A 14,027-nucleotide genomic window follows, 5' to 3' on the forward strand; every position below is an offset into this window, starting at 1 on the left:
TTCTATAATGATCTATATATACCACCGACAAAACCCTAGACCTAACCCATTTAAAATCACGCTTTTGGGCCTAAAACTTACGGGGTGTTCGGACAAGTTAATGGGCTGTCCGGACAGGGCTTTGCGGAGCAGAAACAGAGTTTTTGGAAATGCGGTCCGGACCCGGGGAAGGCCTGTCCGGACAGGGCATGCAATGGGTGAAACTGCATTTTGGAAATGCTGTCCAGCCTTGATTAACAGCTCCGATCGATAAGCGTTTGTGGTCCAATTGACCTGAAATTTTGTAGGAACGTTCACAACATATGAATCTACGATATGAACGGTGGAGATTGGATTCTGAGCATTTTATATTAGTGTTTGAGTCTGTGAACAGTAACCTCTACATTTTAGAACTGAATTAAGTCAACACAAGAACTAACAAGATGGAGTCGTCTTTGTCTATTATTATTTTATTTTAATCTAATATAAAGGTATTATAAATGCTCATGACCTATTTTTTGTTGGGTTTAACAAAAAATTTAGTGGGATAAAAATGTGAAAATAATTTTAAGTATTTTATATTTGAAATTGTTTATTGATTTTTTTTTTTAAAGCAAAAATATTATAAAAAAAATGAGGCATTATAACTTTTTTAAGTAAATAAAATTATTAGAAATAAGGTGACAGTTCATGCAAGTGTATTTCCCCCGAAATTTAAAAAATTTCCAAGTCTTGCAAACGTAAAAGATGTCAACTGTCAGGTGTAATTCCCACAAACTCTGACTGTCTCGTTCCGGAAAGGGGAGCTGAATGTAGAAAAACGAGTTAAAGTGGAAGACAGGCCCTTCTCTCAATGTCTCACACTGCAATTGGCTACACGCGCGAGAAAATCCCGAGCCTGATGGCTTATTGGAAATGGGTTAGGTTATAATTCAATTGAATTTAAAGAAGCGTTTGAAAAAATCTCGAGCTTAATGTGTTTTTGGAACTGAATTTGGTTATGATTCAATCAAATTTAAAAGAGAAAATCTCGAGCTTGATGTATTATTGAAACTGTTACAATTTTTATAGTCAAGTCTTTTCGTAAGTTCTTAGTGAGTAGGTAGTATTATAGAACTGAGTTGAATTATGATTCAGTTGAACTAGATAGAGCGTTTAAGATTCTTCTGTATGGCTTTTAGCAAGTAGATGTTATGGTCACCGTTCATATAGAATAGTCACCGTTCAATTCTCAACAGGTGTTTTTTTTTTTATTTTTTTATTTTTATTTTTTAAAAAATCGGTGTCCAAATTTCCATACGGTAGATAATAGCGTGGACCCTCCTTGTGGCCACACACCATTGTAGACCAAGCAATCATAGCAACCTTCTTCTACAAAGCTGTATTCATTATTCTGAATCACAAAAAATCAGAGAAAATCCTATTTGCAAAGCAAAGAAAGGAAGCGAGAGAAAGCAAAAAGACAAGAAGCTCCTCTCTCTCTTTTATATTTGCTGTAAACGCAAAAGCACTTCTCTTTGTGCATGCCAGCCGGCTAAGGTTAGTCAAAGAGTCAGTCTCTCTGAGAAAAACAACCCTAAACCTTTGATTTACTGCTTCTTCCACCAATCTGATTCCTCTCGGCAGGTATGTCTTCTTCTTGTTGTTCTTTGACTCGGTTTCTTTTTTGTTTTTCATTTTTATTTTTCGTTTGGTTGTGGGGGAAACTGTTGGATAGAGAAATGCAAATAATTTGAATTTGATTTACTATTTATGTTGAAGCTTTTTGAAAACTGAGCTAATTAAGTACAATAATCGACTTTGTTGAGGTACTTGCTCATTTTAGTACGTTAAAAGAGATTTGGAAAGACAAGGTTCGATTTCTTAGTCGTTTCTTTCATTTTCCCCACATTTTCCTTGGCAACCAATCTTTGGGGGTTAAAGTTTTTAGCTTTTTTAGGTACTTGATTTGAGTAAGTTTGAATTTTAAATGTATTCGTGTTTCTCTTGAGCCTTAATTAAATGGTTTTGAAGATCGTGGGGAATTGATGAAGGTCATAGCCAAAGAGATTTGTACAGTTCTAATTGTTTCTTATATTTCTTTGCTTTTGACTTCTAAAAAAAAAAAAAAAAATCCCTTCTTTGCTTTTTTTCTTGCTTTACGGGAAGTACCTATAATTATGAGTATTTTTTGGGAGGGGGCGGATGGAATCATGGAAAGACATTGGAGCCTAAAACACTGGCTAACTTTCTTGAAAGTTGAAATTGCATATGAAGCATATTAGTGTTTTTGAGTTCTTTTAGATGTTATAGTTTGAGGAAATAGGTTACACCGTGTAGTGATTTTTGTCGAAGAACCAATTCTAATTTATAGGAAAAAGGTTACTTTTGAAGGTAATAGGAATGCAAATGAAAGGTATGAGGTTGTGGTCGCACATTTGGGGTATGGATTTTTTTAGCTGAAATGCCTTCTTGTGTATGTATATATAACTTTACACATTAAGACATACAAGGACATAAGAAGAAAGGCAGAGGGTACTGGGATCAATGGTATGGTACCAGCAGAAGACTACTCTACTCTCATTACAGAGACAGACCCATACCCAATTGCCCCAGGACATGCACAATCATACAATATCTTATGATTTTCTCCATGCATAAAACATCTCTTAACTGCAGTTTGCCTTGAATTATGCAGCATCTATTGTATATCTAAAATCTTGCAAATTAATGCTGGATGTCTTTGCAGCGATGGCCCTCATTCACACCTTCATAGATCATTATGCATCTCATTGAATTGGTAACCAGAATTGATGCCATTGAAGATGGAGCTCGTTTTCATTGTTTTGATATTGGCTTGTTTGCAGTCTTTTGTATTGCCTGATTCTCAAGGTATGATATTCTGTGTCCACCTGACATTTATTTCTTCTGCATTTAATTAATTCAGAGACCATATAACTATGCTAATTATGTTTGCTGTTTTCAAAGCTGAAGATTACTGAAGGCAGCATATGTATTATTTATATATTGGAGTCTTATTTAATTGGGTTTGAACAATTGAGCCTGATCGAGGATGTATTTTGAATGCTGATGCTTATAACTATTTGATTTTATGTAACATAGACTAAAGATGTGCGTAGGTCAGATATGCGGTTCTTTTACTCTAATATGACAAAATTCTCTGCTTTCCTCTCTCTCTCTCTCCCAAAACCAAAAAAAGAAAAAAAAAAAACCCTTTCTTTTTGGTATCGTGATAAAGGATTCATCGAATATCTGATTTCTTCTCTTAGTTATGATTTTCTATGCTTTCCTGAAGTTTGCAATTGAGTACGGATGTACAAACATTGACATATTAGCTTATTTGGGTGGTGAATATTCCTGTGTTCTGTTTCAGGTGATGCCTTGTTTGCACTGAAGAATTCATTGAAAGCTTCATCTGCTCAGCTCACAGATTGGAACCCAAATCAAGTTAACCCTTGCACTTGGTCCAATGTTCAGTGTGACAGTAATAATAATGTTACTCGTGTGTAAGATACCATTTAATGTACCTTTTCCTTTCCTTATTCATATTATGGTTGGTGATGCTGTTGCCAACAAATCAGAGTTTTCATGATTCGTGCAAGGATATATTTTTTACTCGTGTGTCGTAGTACCTTTTGTTCTGGTCTATGCTTATATGTATTGTTTCTTTGCAGAACATTGTCATCAATGGGATTTACTGGAACCTTGTCCCCAAAAATAGGAAATTTAAAATCTCTTTCGGCTCTGTAAGTATGAACAGTATTAGTTCAGCCAATATTGATTCTAAACATGTATTAATCCTTTAAGCTGTATTATTATTTATTTTGGTCTTCTTCTTCCAATGAATTGGGATTTCATTGAGACAAAGAAAGCTACAAAGCAAAGCATTGGGGGAAATAATGCAAAAAGATCTCTTGGAAAACTCTTTAACCAGACTATCATTGGCTAATGTATACGCGTGTTGACCCTAAATTGTAATTAAATCATCTCCAGAAAAATTCAACAATAATAACCAAAAAGGTAGCAATGTTTTTCTCATTTCATTAGCCTTTGAGATGAAAACTTAAGAGTTCCATTCATAAAAAAAAAAAAAAAAAAAGGACGAATCCCACAACAATCAAATCATTAGAATGCAGGTGCTTCTCTTTCTAAGAATTTTAAATGTAATTTGATGAAGGTTGCTCAATTATTAATTAAATGATTAAATTCACTATTTCCTATTAGTTTAAGCTTTTAGGATAAGTGGTGATTTTGTATGGTATCGGAGCAGAGGTGGTGAGTTTAAACTCGAACTACATTGTTTATCTTTCATTTTTAGTTAAATATTTTACGTGTTGGGCCTCACTTGTAGATGGAGAGTTTGTGCCCACACGTGAGGAGGAGTGTTAAAATATTAATGAAATATTTAAATTTACTTTTTTCTATATGTATAAACTTTTGGGATAAGTGGTGATTTAAAAAAAAGTGAAGCTTTTGTTTGTTTTTGTTCTTCTTTGGAACAAATTTTTGCTATTATCATTCCATTGATTGCTCAATGGGTGTGTTTTTGATATACGTAATACATTAAATAATATTTTTAGAAAAAACAACAATCATTACCTTTGGAATGAATTTTTGTCATATTGACATCTATAAAGTTTAAACTTTTTACGATTGTGCATAGAAGTTGTGGGACTTGTGGCCATATAGGGATTTTTGCCCATACGGGACCAAGGTTTACTCAGCAGGGGTGGGTCCGAAGGGCCCTACCTTGTGGAGGCTCCCCAATATAAAAAAAAAATAAAGGGTTTCCTTTGTAGCAAGCATTTTTTCAATGGTACAAGGCTGCTTGAATTCTTACCTGTTAGAAATTTCTGAGGGTGATAATTTCTACATCTAAGCAATATGCTTTTAAGTGTAACCCCAATGTGTATCTGTTTCATTTATCATGCAGTACATTGCCAGGAAATGGCATAACTGGTGCGATTCCAGAAGAGTTTGGAAATCTGACAAGTTTGACCAATTTGGATTTGTCAAATAATAGTTTAACTGGTGAAATACCATCTTCTCTTGGTCAACTTAAAAAGCTTCAGTTTTTGTAAGCGATTCCTTCTGCACTGTCTTCTGTTTTCAAGATATTAATGAGTGTATGCATCTTTGATAATCTCTTCTTAATAGTGTGATTTTCTTTATTATGCAAGCAGGACTTTGAGTCAAAACAATCTCGCTGGGACCATTCCTACATCACTTTCAAGTATTCCAAGCTTGATCAGTCTGTATGTGATATATTGTATGATGCAGAGATGATATAATAAATTCAAACTTTTGTTTTTTTTTTTGGTATACTCAAAAATTTGAATTCTCTTTGAAGTTGTTTCAGTATTTAATGGCATGTTTGAAACTATTTTGCAGTATGCTAAATTCGAACAATCTCAGTGGTCAGGTTCCTGAGCATTTACTCCAAGTTTCAAAATACAAGTACGAAGAACATCAATCATTACGAGTTTGTATGCCTAACTATTGAATAATATATTTCTAAGATTTGGATCCTCTCATGTTCATCTGTAAAACATGACTCAAGTTAGCAATAACTCAGTGATACACAATTAATTTTATGGCCGTTATCTTTAAACACAATATTGAGTCTGTTCTTGCTAATTATGGGAAATATTTGTGCATAGTGGGATCCATTTTATGGGTAGGATTAATGCCACCCATTTACATGTACACTGGGATTTCACCAACTTGTGTCATGTTTCATGCCATAAACATGAGTGGATCGAAATTCCTGTTTCTCTTCTCAAAACCATGTAAACTATAATTTATATCAATCAAACCATGTGGTGATGACATGTATCCAATGAACCCAGGTACACAATTTCTTTCAATATCCATTACAAGTAACCAGAAAAAATTAAACTAAGCTCTTTAACAATCTACTTACTTTTAGGCTCTGCCGTTCACTTTTCATTTGAAGCACTTGATCTAATATGGTAGTTGATAAGTGTTTAAACAGACTCGTCAATTCTAGTTCCCATAACTTTCTACTCTTAAATTGAACTTCATTGTTCCATTGTCAAGATTGAGAACACAACCCTTTTTATTTTTGGTAAGTAAGAAACACAATCCAAGAAAAAGAAAATGTCCAATTTTCTTGAAGGAATTGGTGTCAATTATGCATAGATCTCTATGTTACTATTTGAGAGACTGCTATTTCCATGGAGGGAGGGATAGATGAGCCACCATCATCTCATAATCTTTTCACCTTGCTGTTTGTTGTCAAGTTCCTAGGAATGAGAAGTTTTGGCCCCTTCAATGTTTGGGTTAAAATGGTTAAGAACTTTACACAATAAAGGGAATTTTCATCTAGTTATCCATTTAAGGACGCATAAGTTAAGGCGTTGTGTCCTTGGGTTCTCTGGATGTTTTTCTTCTTTCTGGGTGCGATTGATATGCAAGGTATCTGTGGGTATCAGATAATTAAATTGCTCTTAAAATATATTAAATATGTTAATTTTCTTGTTCCTCTTTATTTTTAACTATGCGCCTGGTTCTTACTTGTTGCAGCTTTACAGGAAACAGATTGAACTGTGGCAACAATTTCCCTGTACTTTGTGCATCTAAAAGTGACGATTCAGGTTATTGGATCTGATTTTAACATTGAGAAAGTTTTCTAAAGTAAAATAGTTCAGCTAATCCTTTCTCTTACAAGCTTCATGCCAATATTTTCCTTCTCTTGACAGGTGCTTTGAGTAAGCCAAAGATTGGAGTTATTCTTGGAGTTGTTGGAGGGTGTATTGTTATTCTTCTTCTTGGTGGCTTGCTGTTTCTTCTGTGTAAGCATAGACACAAAAACGACAAGCGTGAAGTTTTCGTAGATGTTGCAGGTTTGTTTTCTTTTTTTCTTTTTTGATGAATGAGCAACTCTTTAATATATCAATCAATGAAGTACAAAGCACTCTAGCAATTATGCTAGAAAACTCAAGGAAACAAGTTTCCTAAACACCAAAACTATACAGTGAGGACTAACCAAACTATACAGCACAAAACCAGTATATAAAAGAAAAAACAAGCAGAAGCCAAAATATCAGTTCCCTGGAGATTATTAGCTGAAGCTCCAGAGAAAGGAGAAACAACCAGCCACTTCTATTACCATAAGCCATAAGCCTCAGCAGAAAAGCTTCAAGAGAACCAATCAAAAGCACCTTCATACCCCTGCATCTACTGCAAGGACACCTTCAGCAATTACACCAGAGCAGCACCCCATCCCACACTAATCCAGAAAACCTCAACGTTCAACTACACTACCAGATACTGCACCATTTAATTTCAGCATCTTGCAAACACAGCTTAGCCACTCCAATAAAACCACTCCAGTAAAATCCAACTACTCCAGCAGATCCTACAGAGACTACACTTCAAAGATACCCTCCAACAAGCCCCAATTATTACATAATTCTTCATTTTCCTTCTCTTAAACCTGCCCTTAGACATAACCCTCGTTCTAACTTCCCATCTAATTTTCTGGACAAGTTTTTCCTCAGTGAGCAGCTGCTTTCCATGCTTAATATTATTTCTCTCCCTCCATATATTGTAGACAGAAGCACTCAAAACCAGTTTACTTTTTACTTGTTAAACTGATTCAACGGCCTGCTATTAATTACATAATACAAGATCTTATAGTCCATATTATACAATAATGTTCAGCTCTTTTTACGTGACATCTCCGGTGTGAAGCCATTATGTGAAACATTCTTTTAAATTTCAGCATATCGGCATGGACTTCTAAAGAGCTCACTTAAACTAGCCAAGCTTTTGAATTGGCTCAATGATATTACATTTTGTCTAATTCATGATTATTCAACTGAGTCGGCTTAGTATGTCACAGAATTATGTGTAGCTGCTACACTAATTTCTCGTTTTCCCATGATGCAAGAATAATATTCCTGTAAACTTTGAGTTCTCTGTTTGCTCCCAAAGTATTGTGTGTACACACCTCATACATCTGGGTAACATTCTCAGTGCCAGAACATATGTGCTCAAGGCGCTGCCAAATGGCCTTTGATGTAAAGCAAAGATGCAATAGAGTAGAACCTATACTTGATTTGATACTCGTAGGTGTGAGTGACATGATTTGATCATCCTCCTGGTCCCAAAGGCTAGATGAATCAGTGGTTTTCGGCTTTTTTGAAACTAAATGCTCTCAAAACTTTACCTCTCAAAAACACTTTAATAGAATAAGCCCAATAAATATATATTTTTTTTCATTGAACTTAATGAAATCAAAGAATTAAACACCAATGTCAGATGAATGAGTTTAGGTTTAGCAGCCATGTTCCCTGCTAAATCCATTGATTTGGCTAAAATGGTGGCTTGGAATTGGCCAAAAAATGATTGAATTAAAAAAAAAAAGGTTTGAACCGGCTGAAAAAGAGATTTTACTGGCCGAAAAACAGTTAAGCCAGTCAAAAAACGGTTTAACTGGCCAAAAAAGAGGCTGTACCCGGCTGAAAATAGTTACTGTCTGAAAAAGAGATGATACTAGCTGAAAATTAGAGAAAACTGGCCAAAAGAAGCTGGAACTGGCAGTCTTTTGTCGATTCCTAATGCTCTGATACCTTGTTAGAACATTGGCATTTCCAAAAGAGAGGCCCAATCATAAACTTTGGCCTTCATAATTTATTAATATTAATCAGATCAGTTACATCATTCTAGAATAGGGGTACCTCATAGGGACACATCATAGGGACGCCTTGCACTTCTTCTAGAATAGAGACACTTGTCCCTTTTCTTTCTTCTAAAATAAAAATTAGTTTCGATCATGTAGTTGATTAGTCCGTCAAACACTTAACTCTATTTAATTAAGTTCAATCATTGTGTTTCTCTGCTTATCTTGTCAATGTATTTGCTTGGTGGCGTGCCTTTATTCTTCAAGAATCTCGAGTGCTTGTTCTCAAATGAATAGAATTGGTATTTGATGTGAGCTTTAACTCAGGAATCTGCTTTGAAAGTTTCACTTTGATGTTTTTAGCTTTTATGCTGACTGTTCAGGTGAAGTTGACCGAAGAATTGCATTTGGTCAACTGAGAAGATTTTCATGGAGGGAATTACAGTTAGCTACAGACAACTTCAGTGAGAAAAATGTTTTAGGACAGGGAGGTTTTGGAAAAGTTTATAAAGGGGTTCTTTCTGATAACACAAAAGTTGCTGTGAAACGTTTGACTGACTATGAGAGTCCTGGGGGAGATGCAGCTTTCCAGCGTGAAGTTGAGATGATAAGTGTAGCTGTTCACCGGAATCTTTTACGGCTGATTGGGTTTTGCACAACTCCAACAGAACGCCTTTTAGTTTATCCCTTCATGCAGAACTTAAGTGTTGCCTATCGTCTACGAGGTATCAGTTCTCTAAATAATGTATGTGGACGGCATCTGTTAATACCGGAATGCTCAGAATTTGACACACACACACACACTGATAGGTTGAACAGATGCAGAACTTGGTTTTTCTGTACATCTGCAAATGTTGAACAACCTGACTGGTTGGTGGGCATGCCTGGGCAGCTGGCCACCATCTGCAGGCTTGAGGTGGCCTGCAGCAAACTTGAGTCAGCCAGTGATGAATTTCGTGTGTGTGTATGTGTGTCTTACATCTACAGATGAAAATCATTTAGGCTGTTTAAGTGCCTGAAGTTAAAGTTCATTCAGAACTTTTAAGTCATTTCAAAGGAGATAATCCACAGTTTTCTTTGTTGATGGAAGTATATTCTATGTTTGCGGTTACGGAAAGTAGTTCAAGTTGATCTTTATAATATTAGAAAAAAAAAAGGAACTAAGAAAGGTAGAAGAATTGATTAAATTGGGATTGAGGAATGATGCCTTTTAAAATTCTTTAATTTCAGGAAAAATGTTCCAAAACCCTCCGGTTCTTTTCTCGATTTTGCCTTTTAGGCCCCAGTTGTTAATTTGGCCATTTCAAGACTCGAGTTTAGGAAGATATCAAATCAAAGACTTTCAATAACGTTGATAACACCATTGTGCTTTGTCATTGTATTTCATTAACATGCAAGTCCTTTGTCAATAATTACACCATTGTGCTTTGTTGGGTGGTAGGATGTTAAATCACTTTTTATGTAGCTTATTGGGCCATTTTATAGCAGCCTTTCTAATGATATCATAATGACATTGAGCATTGATGCAGAACTTAAACCTGGGGAGCCTGTTTTGGTTTGGCCTAAAAGAAAACAAATTGCTATAGGCACAGCTCGTGGCCTAGAGTACCTGCATGAACATTGCAATCCTAAAATTATTCATCGGGATGTTAAGGCCGCAAATGTGTTACTCGATGAAGATTTTGAAGCAGTTGTTGGTGATTTTGGCCTCGCAAAATTGGTTGATGTGAGAAAGACTAACGTGACAACTCAAGTTCGTGGGACAATGGGCCACATAGCACCTGAGTACTTGTCCACTGGGAAGTCATCCGAGAGGACTGATGTTTTTGGTTATGGAATAATGCTTTTAGAACTTGTGACAGGTCAAAGAGCAATTGACTTTTCGCGCTTGGAAGAAGAAGATGATGTTTTATTGCTTGACCATGTAAGATAATCATCTTGAAGAAAGAATATGGTGACTCCATTTCTCACAACAAAGTGAACTATCTTTCTGTCTATGCTTATTGGTCCCCTGTGCTCATCATCTTTAAAGTTTTTAGTTCTGCACTCTTTTTGAGCTTTTACTTGCTAATTAGTGAGTTCTGTATTAATCTTCATGTGAAGGTCAAGAAGCTAGAAAGGGAGAAGAGACTGGATGCTATTGTAGATCATAACCTAAATAAAAGTTACTTCATTCAAGAGGTGGAAATGATGATCCAAGTTGCATTACTTTGTACTCAATCATCACCAGACGACCGTCCGGCAATGTCAGAGGTGGTACGGATGCTGGAAGGAGAGGGACTGGCTGAGAGGTGGGAAGAATGGCAGCATGTTGAGGTTACTCGCAGGCAAGAGTATGAGAGACTGCAGAGAAGATTTGACTGGGGAGAAGATTCGGTGTATAACCAAGATGCCATTGAATTGTCTGGTGGAAGATGAGGTAATGGATAAGTCTGGGTCCATTCCACCCCACCCACACCTTGAATTATAGGCATATAGTTTCCTTTTTGGTAGGGTATAGCTTCCTTTTTTTTTTTTTTTTTTTTAATGATGCCTAGTTTTATACCCAATTGAAAGAATCATGGCTCTCAAACTTGATATTGATGCTTTGCTGGTTCATGCCTTTTTTTTTTCCTTTGTTATTTTTATATGTTTCTTATGTTCCTTTGGGTCTGTGATCAAACTCATCAAGACCATGCATTTTTATAAAATGATACTTTTCTCATTATTGCTGAATGTCTTTTCCACCATTTTAATTTCAGTAATCTCCATCGAAAAGAAAAATAATAATATAATAACCTGGTCTTGTAATTTTGCATCTCATGTTAGAGCGACATATATGTACCTATGCAAATATGGTGATCTACTGATCTCTCTCTCTCTCACACACACAAAAGGATAAATCGACCACTTTGAGAGATCATACCTCCAATTGATCACTTCGAAAGGGATTGACTCTAAATGTAGTATAAAAGCAAATGATAATTTTATTCATGAATTGCCATATGACATCTATATCCTTTCATAGAGAGGATCATAACTTATTCTAGAAAAATAGCTATTACAAAATCACTTGCTAGTGAGAAAAGATTGCAATCATGCAATTATTACAGAATAATGCCTATAAAAGTATAAAGACTGCAGTAAAATACATTTATTATTATTATGGGCCAATCAGAAAAATATTATAGAAATATTAAGGGGATCCTATTATTTCCCTACCCTTCAAAACAACCTTTGTCCTTCGATTTATTTTGTCTGCGGTGTATTAAATTGAGGAGAGTTTCGGAATTGACTTCAAAGAAAATTAACCAGGTGATCTGAGCCCTCTGATATGTGAAGTCTCAGGTGTTCACTATGTGAAAACAAAGGTCACGTGCTACATGTGCTAAGTTCCTGCAGTTTTTCTCCCCGTGATGCTTGACTCTCTATCTGTTCATTATTATGAAGTCTTTCACTTTTGTAACTAAATATCTTGCCAAAGCAGATGCGATAATGTTTGTGTGTTTGATGTGCAATGGATGTCTAATCAAATATAATGTTGCCACTCATTGCACGTTGCTTGTCTATAGATGTACTTTTTCAATTTGGTAGATGCAATGCATATGAATACGTGTGATATATAGTTACAGTGTTTGAAGAGATAGCGAGTGTTAAATCAATGTTTGTCGGTCTCACAAGTTTAGGCAAATAGCAATAAATGAATTTATTTATTTAAATCACCACTTATTGAAAATGAGAAACTAATCTTTTCTCGTTTCGAAGTGGAAGTGTCATCAGCATAACACAATTGAAACTCCTACGTCAACGCCCCATTTTGGGTGGTCTTGAGCCTCTCTTCACCCCCAGAAATTAGTTCAAGAGGTGATGCTTTTCTTCACATTTATAAATTGACTATTAGCCATTTTCATAACCGATGTGGCAAAACGTCAACAATCTTCCCCTCACACTTTGGGCCTTGGGCTGGAGTAGAGACAATCCATTTTTTTCGTGGACTATTGGGTCAAGATTTGTTGGTTGGACTTGGACTCTGATACCAGTATTGGGTGATCTTGGACATCTCTTCACCCTAAAAGCTAGCTCAAGAGGTGATGTTTTTCCTCACACTTATAAATTGACCATGAACCCCTTCCACATTCGATGCGGGATAATCCCAAGACCCCAAGAACAAAAAAGTAAGAAACGAAGAGGGGAGGAAAAAAAAGAAAAAAAGAAAAAAGAAAAAAGGAAGAGGGTTTCCATCGGGAAAGATAGGGAAAATTAATCTGATTTAACAGAATTAGACAAATAATGGTGGAAGTATAAGTCAGCAATGGCTTCATTTTCTGTCTCTTGTGTCTGCTTACAGACGCGCAGGTGACAAGTCTGTGGGATGGATCCTCCATCCCCCATCTTCACCAGAGCTAAAGGTTAAATATGCTAATGATCTCAAATCATTGAAATATTTCCTCTAGTTTAGTTTAGTGTTTGTTTTCAGTGAATTCCTAAAGTGGAAATGATTCTGAATAAGGTTTTATCATTTTCATTTTCCCAAAGCTTCTGTTCGAAATCATTCACGAAAAAGAAAATGTCACACCTATGAATTCAGTCAATTGACAGCGCTGTCTGAGGAACAACGTTGTTCCTGATCTGTTTTAGCAGATTGGGTGGTGCCCGCTTATGACTTTGGATTGAAAAGCTCACTGGACTTGTTTTTTGACTTTGATTTACAAGTAAGGCCAGTTTTCCATTAGAATCGAAGCCAAAAAGTCACTTAAAACATGTCACGTGTGAAAATCTAAAAAGTAATAGTTAACGGATCTTAGATTATCAAATCTGGGTTTAATTACAACTATCTAATACAAATCTCATTCAAGGTGTGCAGCAGAGGCTTATTCATTGCAGCAACAGCTTTAGCCCATTCACGCATCCTGGCTTTCATCCATTCTTCATGAGCCACCAAAACATCAGCACCCATTTTCTCCACTCCAATGCTAAAACTCTGGTCAGCAAGCAGATGTGGTGCTGGATTTTCAAACCCAACCTTCTTCTCCCACTCTTCAAGCTTGATGTCGCATTGTGTGTAATCCATGCCCGCCATTGCCAGAGCTTCAATAGACATTGCTTCTCCAATATACAATATAAATATATAAATATCTACTTGTGTTTTGTTCAAAAAGATCTTGCTACAATGCTACTGCTTCTTTTTACCTCAAAAAATCATAAAGGGTAACATTTATATGTGGATTCTTGACAGGGAAAAGATGAAAATACACGGGCATTGCATTTCATTAGTTGTATGTATCAATTATATATCGTTGTACCCGTGATCTTTCTTCCTCTGTACACAATGGTGTCAGTGCATATGTCATGAAGCATAATAAAATCAGTCGTCAGCATGTCTTAGATTCTATGCTTTTTCACACTGATCAAGTACCCGTGA

At 35.9% G+C, this 14,027-nt stretch overlaps 1 protein-coding gene across 3 annotated transcripts; it reads left to right on the forward strand.

Moving 5' to 3' along the window:
- Positions 1-1,320: 1,320 nt before the first annotated feature.
- On the forward strand, positions 1,321-13,808 carry LOC132165486 (probable LRR receptor-like serine/threonine-protein kinase At5g10290). Of its 3 annotated transcripts, XM_059576074.1 has the most exons (13): positions 1,325-1,605; positions 2,708-2,850; positions 3,353-3,485; positions 3,654-3,725; positions 4,913-5,056; positions 5,163-5,234; positions 5,371-5,436; positions 6,526-6,596; positions 6,702-6,845; positions 9,010-9,351; positions 10,156-10,550; positions 10,730-11,045; positions 13,462-13,808. In XM_059576074.1, the coding sequence occupies exons 2-12, from the start codon at positions 2,772-2,774 to the stop codon at positions 11,042-11,044; spliced, it is 1,833 nt and encodes a 610-aa protein (XP_059432057.1). In that variant the 5' UTR covers positions 1,325-1,605; positions 2,708-2,771; the 3' UTR covers position 11,045; positions 13,462-13,808. The 3 variants fall into 3 exon arrangements, with proteins under 3 accessions (XP_059432059.1, XP_059432057.1, XP_059432056.1); XM_059576076.1 differs by lacking the exon at positions 13,462-13,808 and having other exon boundaries at positions 1,321-1,605; positions 10,156-10,580; positions 10,730-10,818; XM_059576073.1 differs by lacking the exon at positions 13,462-13,808 and having other exon boundaries at positions 10,730-11,081.
- Positions 13,809-14,027: the final 219 nt, after the last annotated feature.

This window comes from Corylus avellana, chromosome ca11 (assembly GCF_901000735.1).
Source record: "Corylus avellana chromosome ca11, CavTom2PMs-1.0".
Taxonomy (NCBI): Eukaryota; Viridiplantae; Streptophyta; class Magnoliopsida; order Fagales; family Betulaceae; genus Corylus; species Corylus avellana.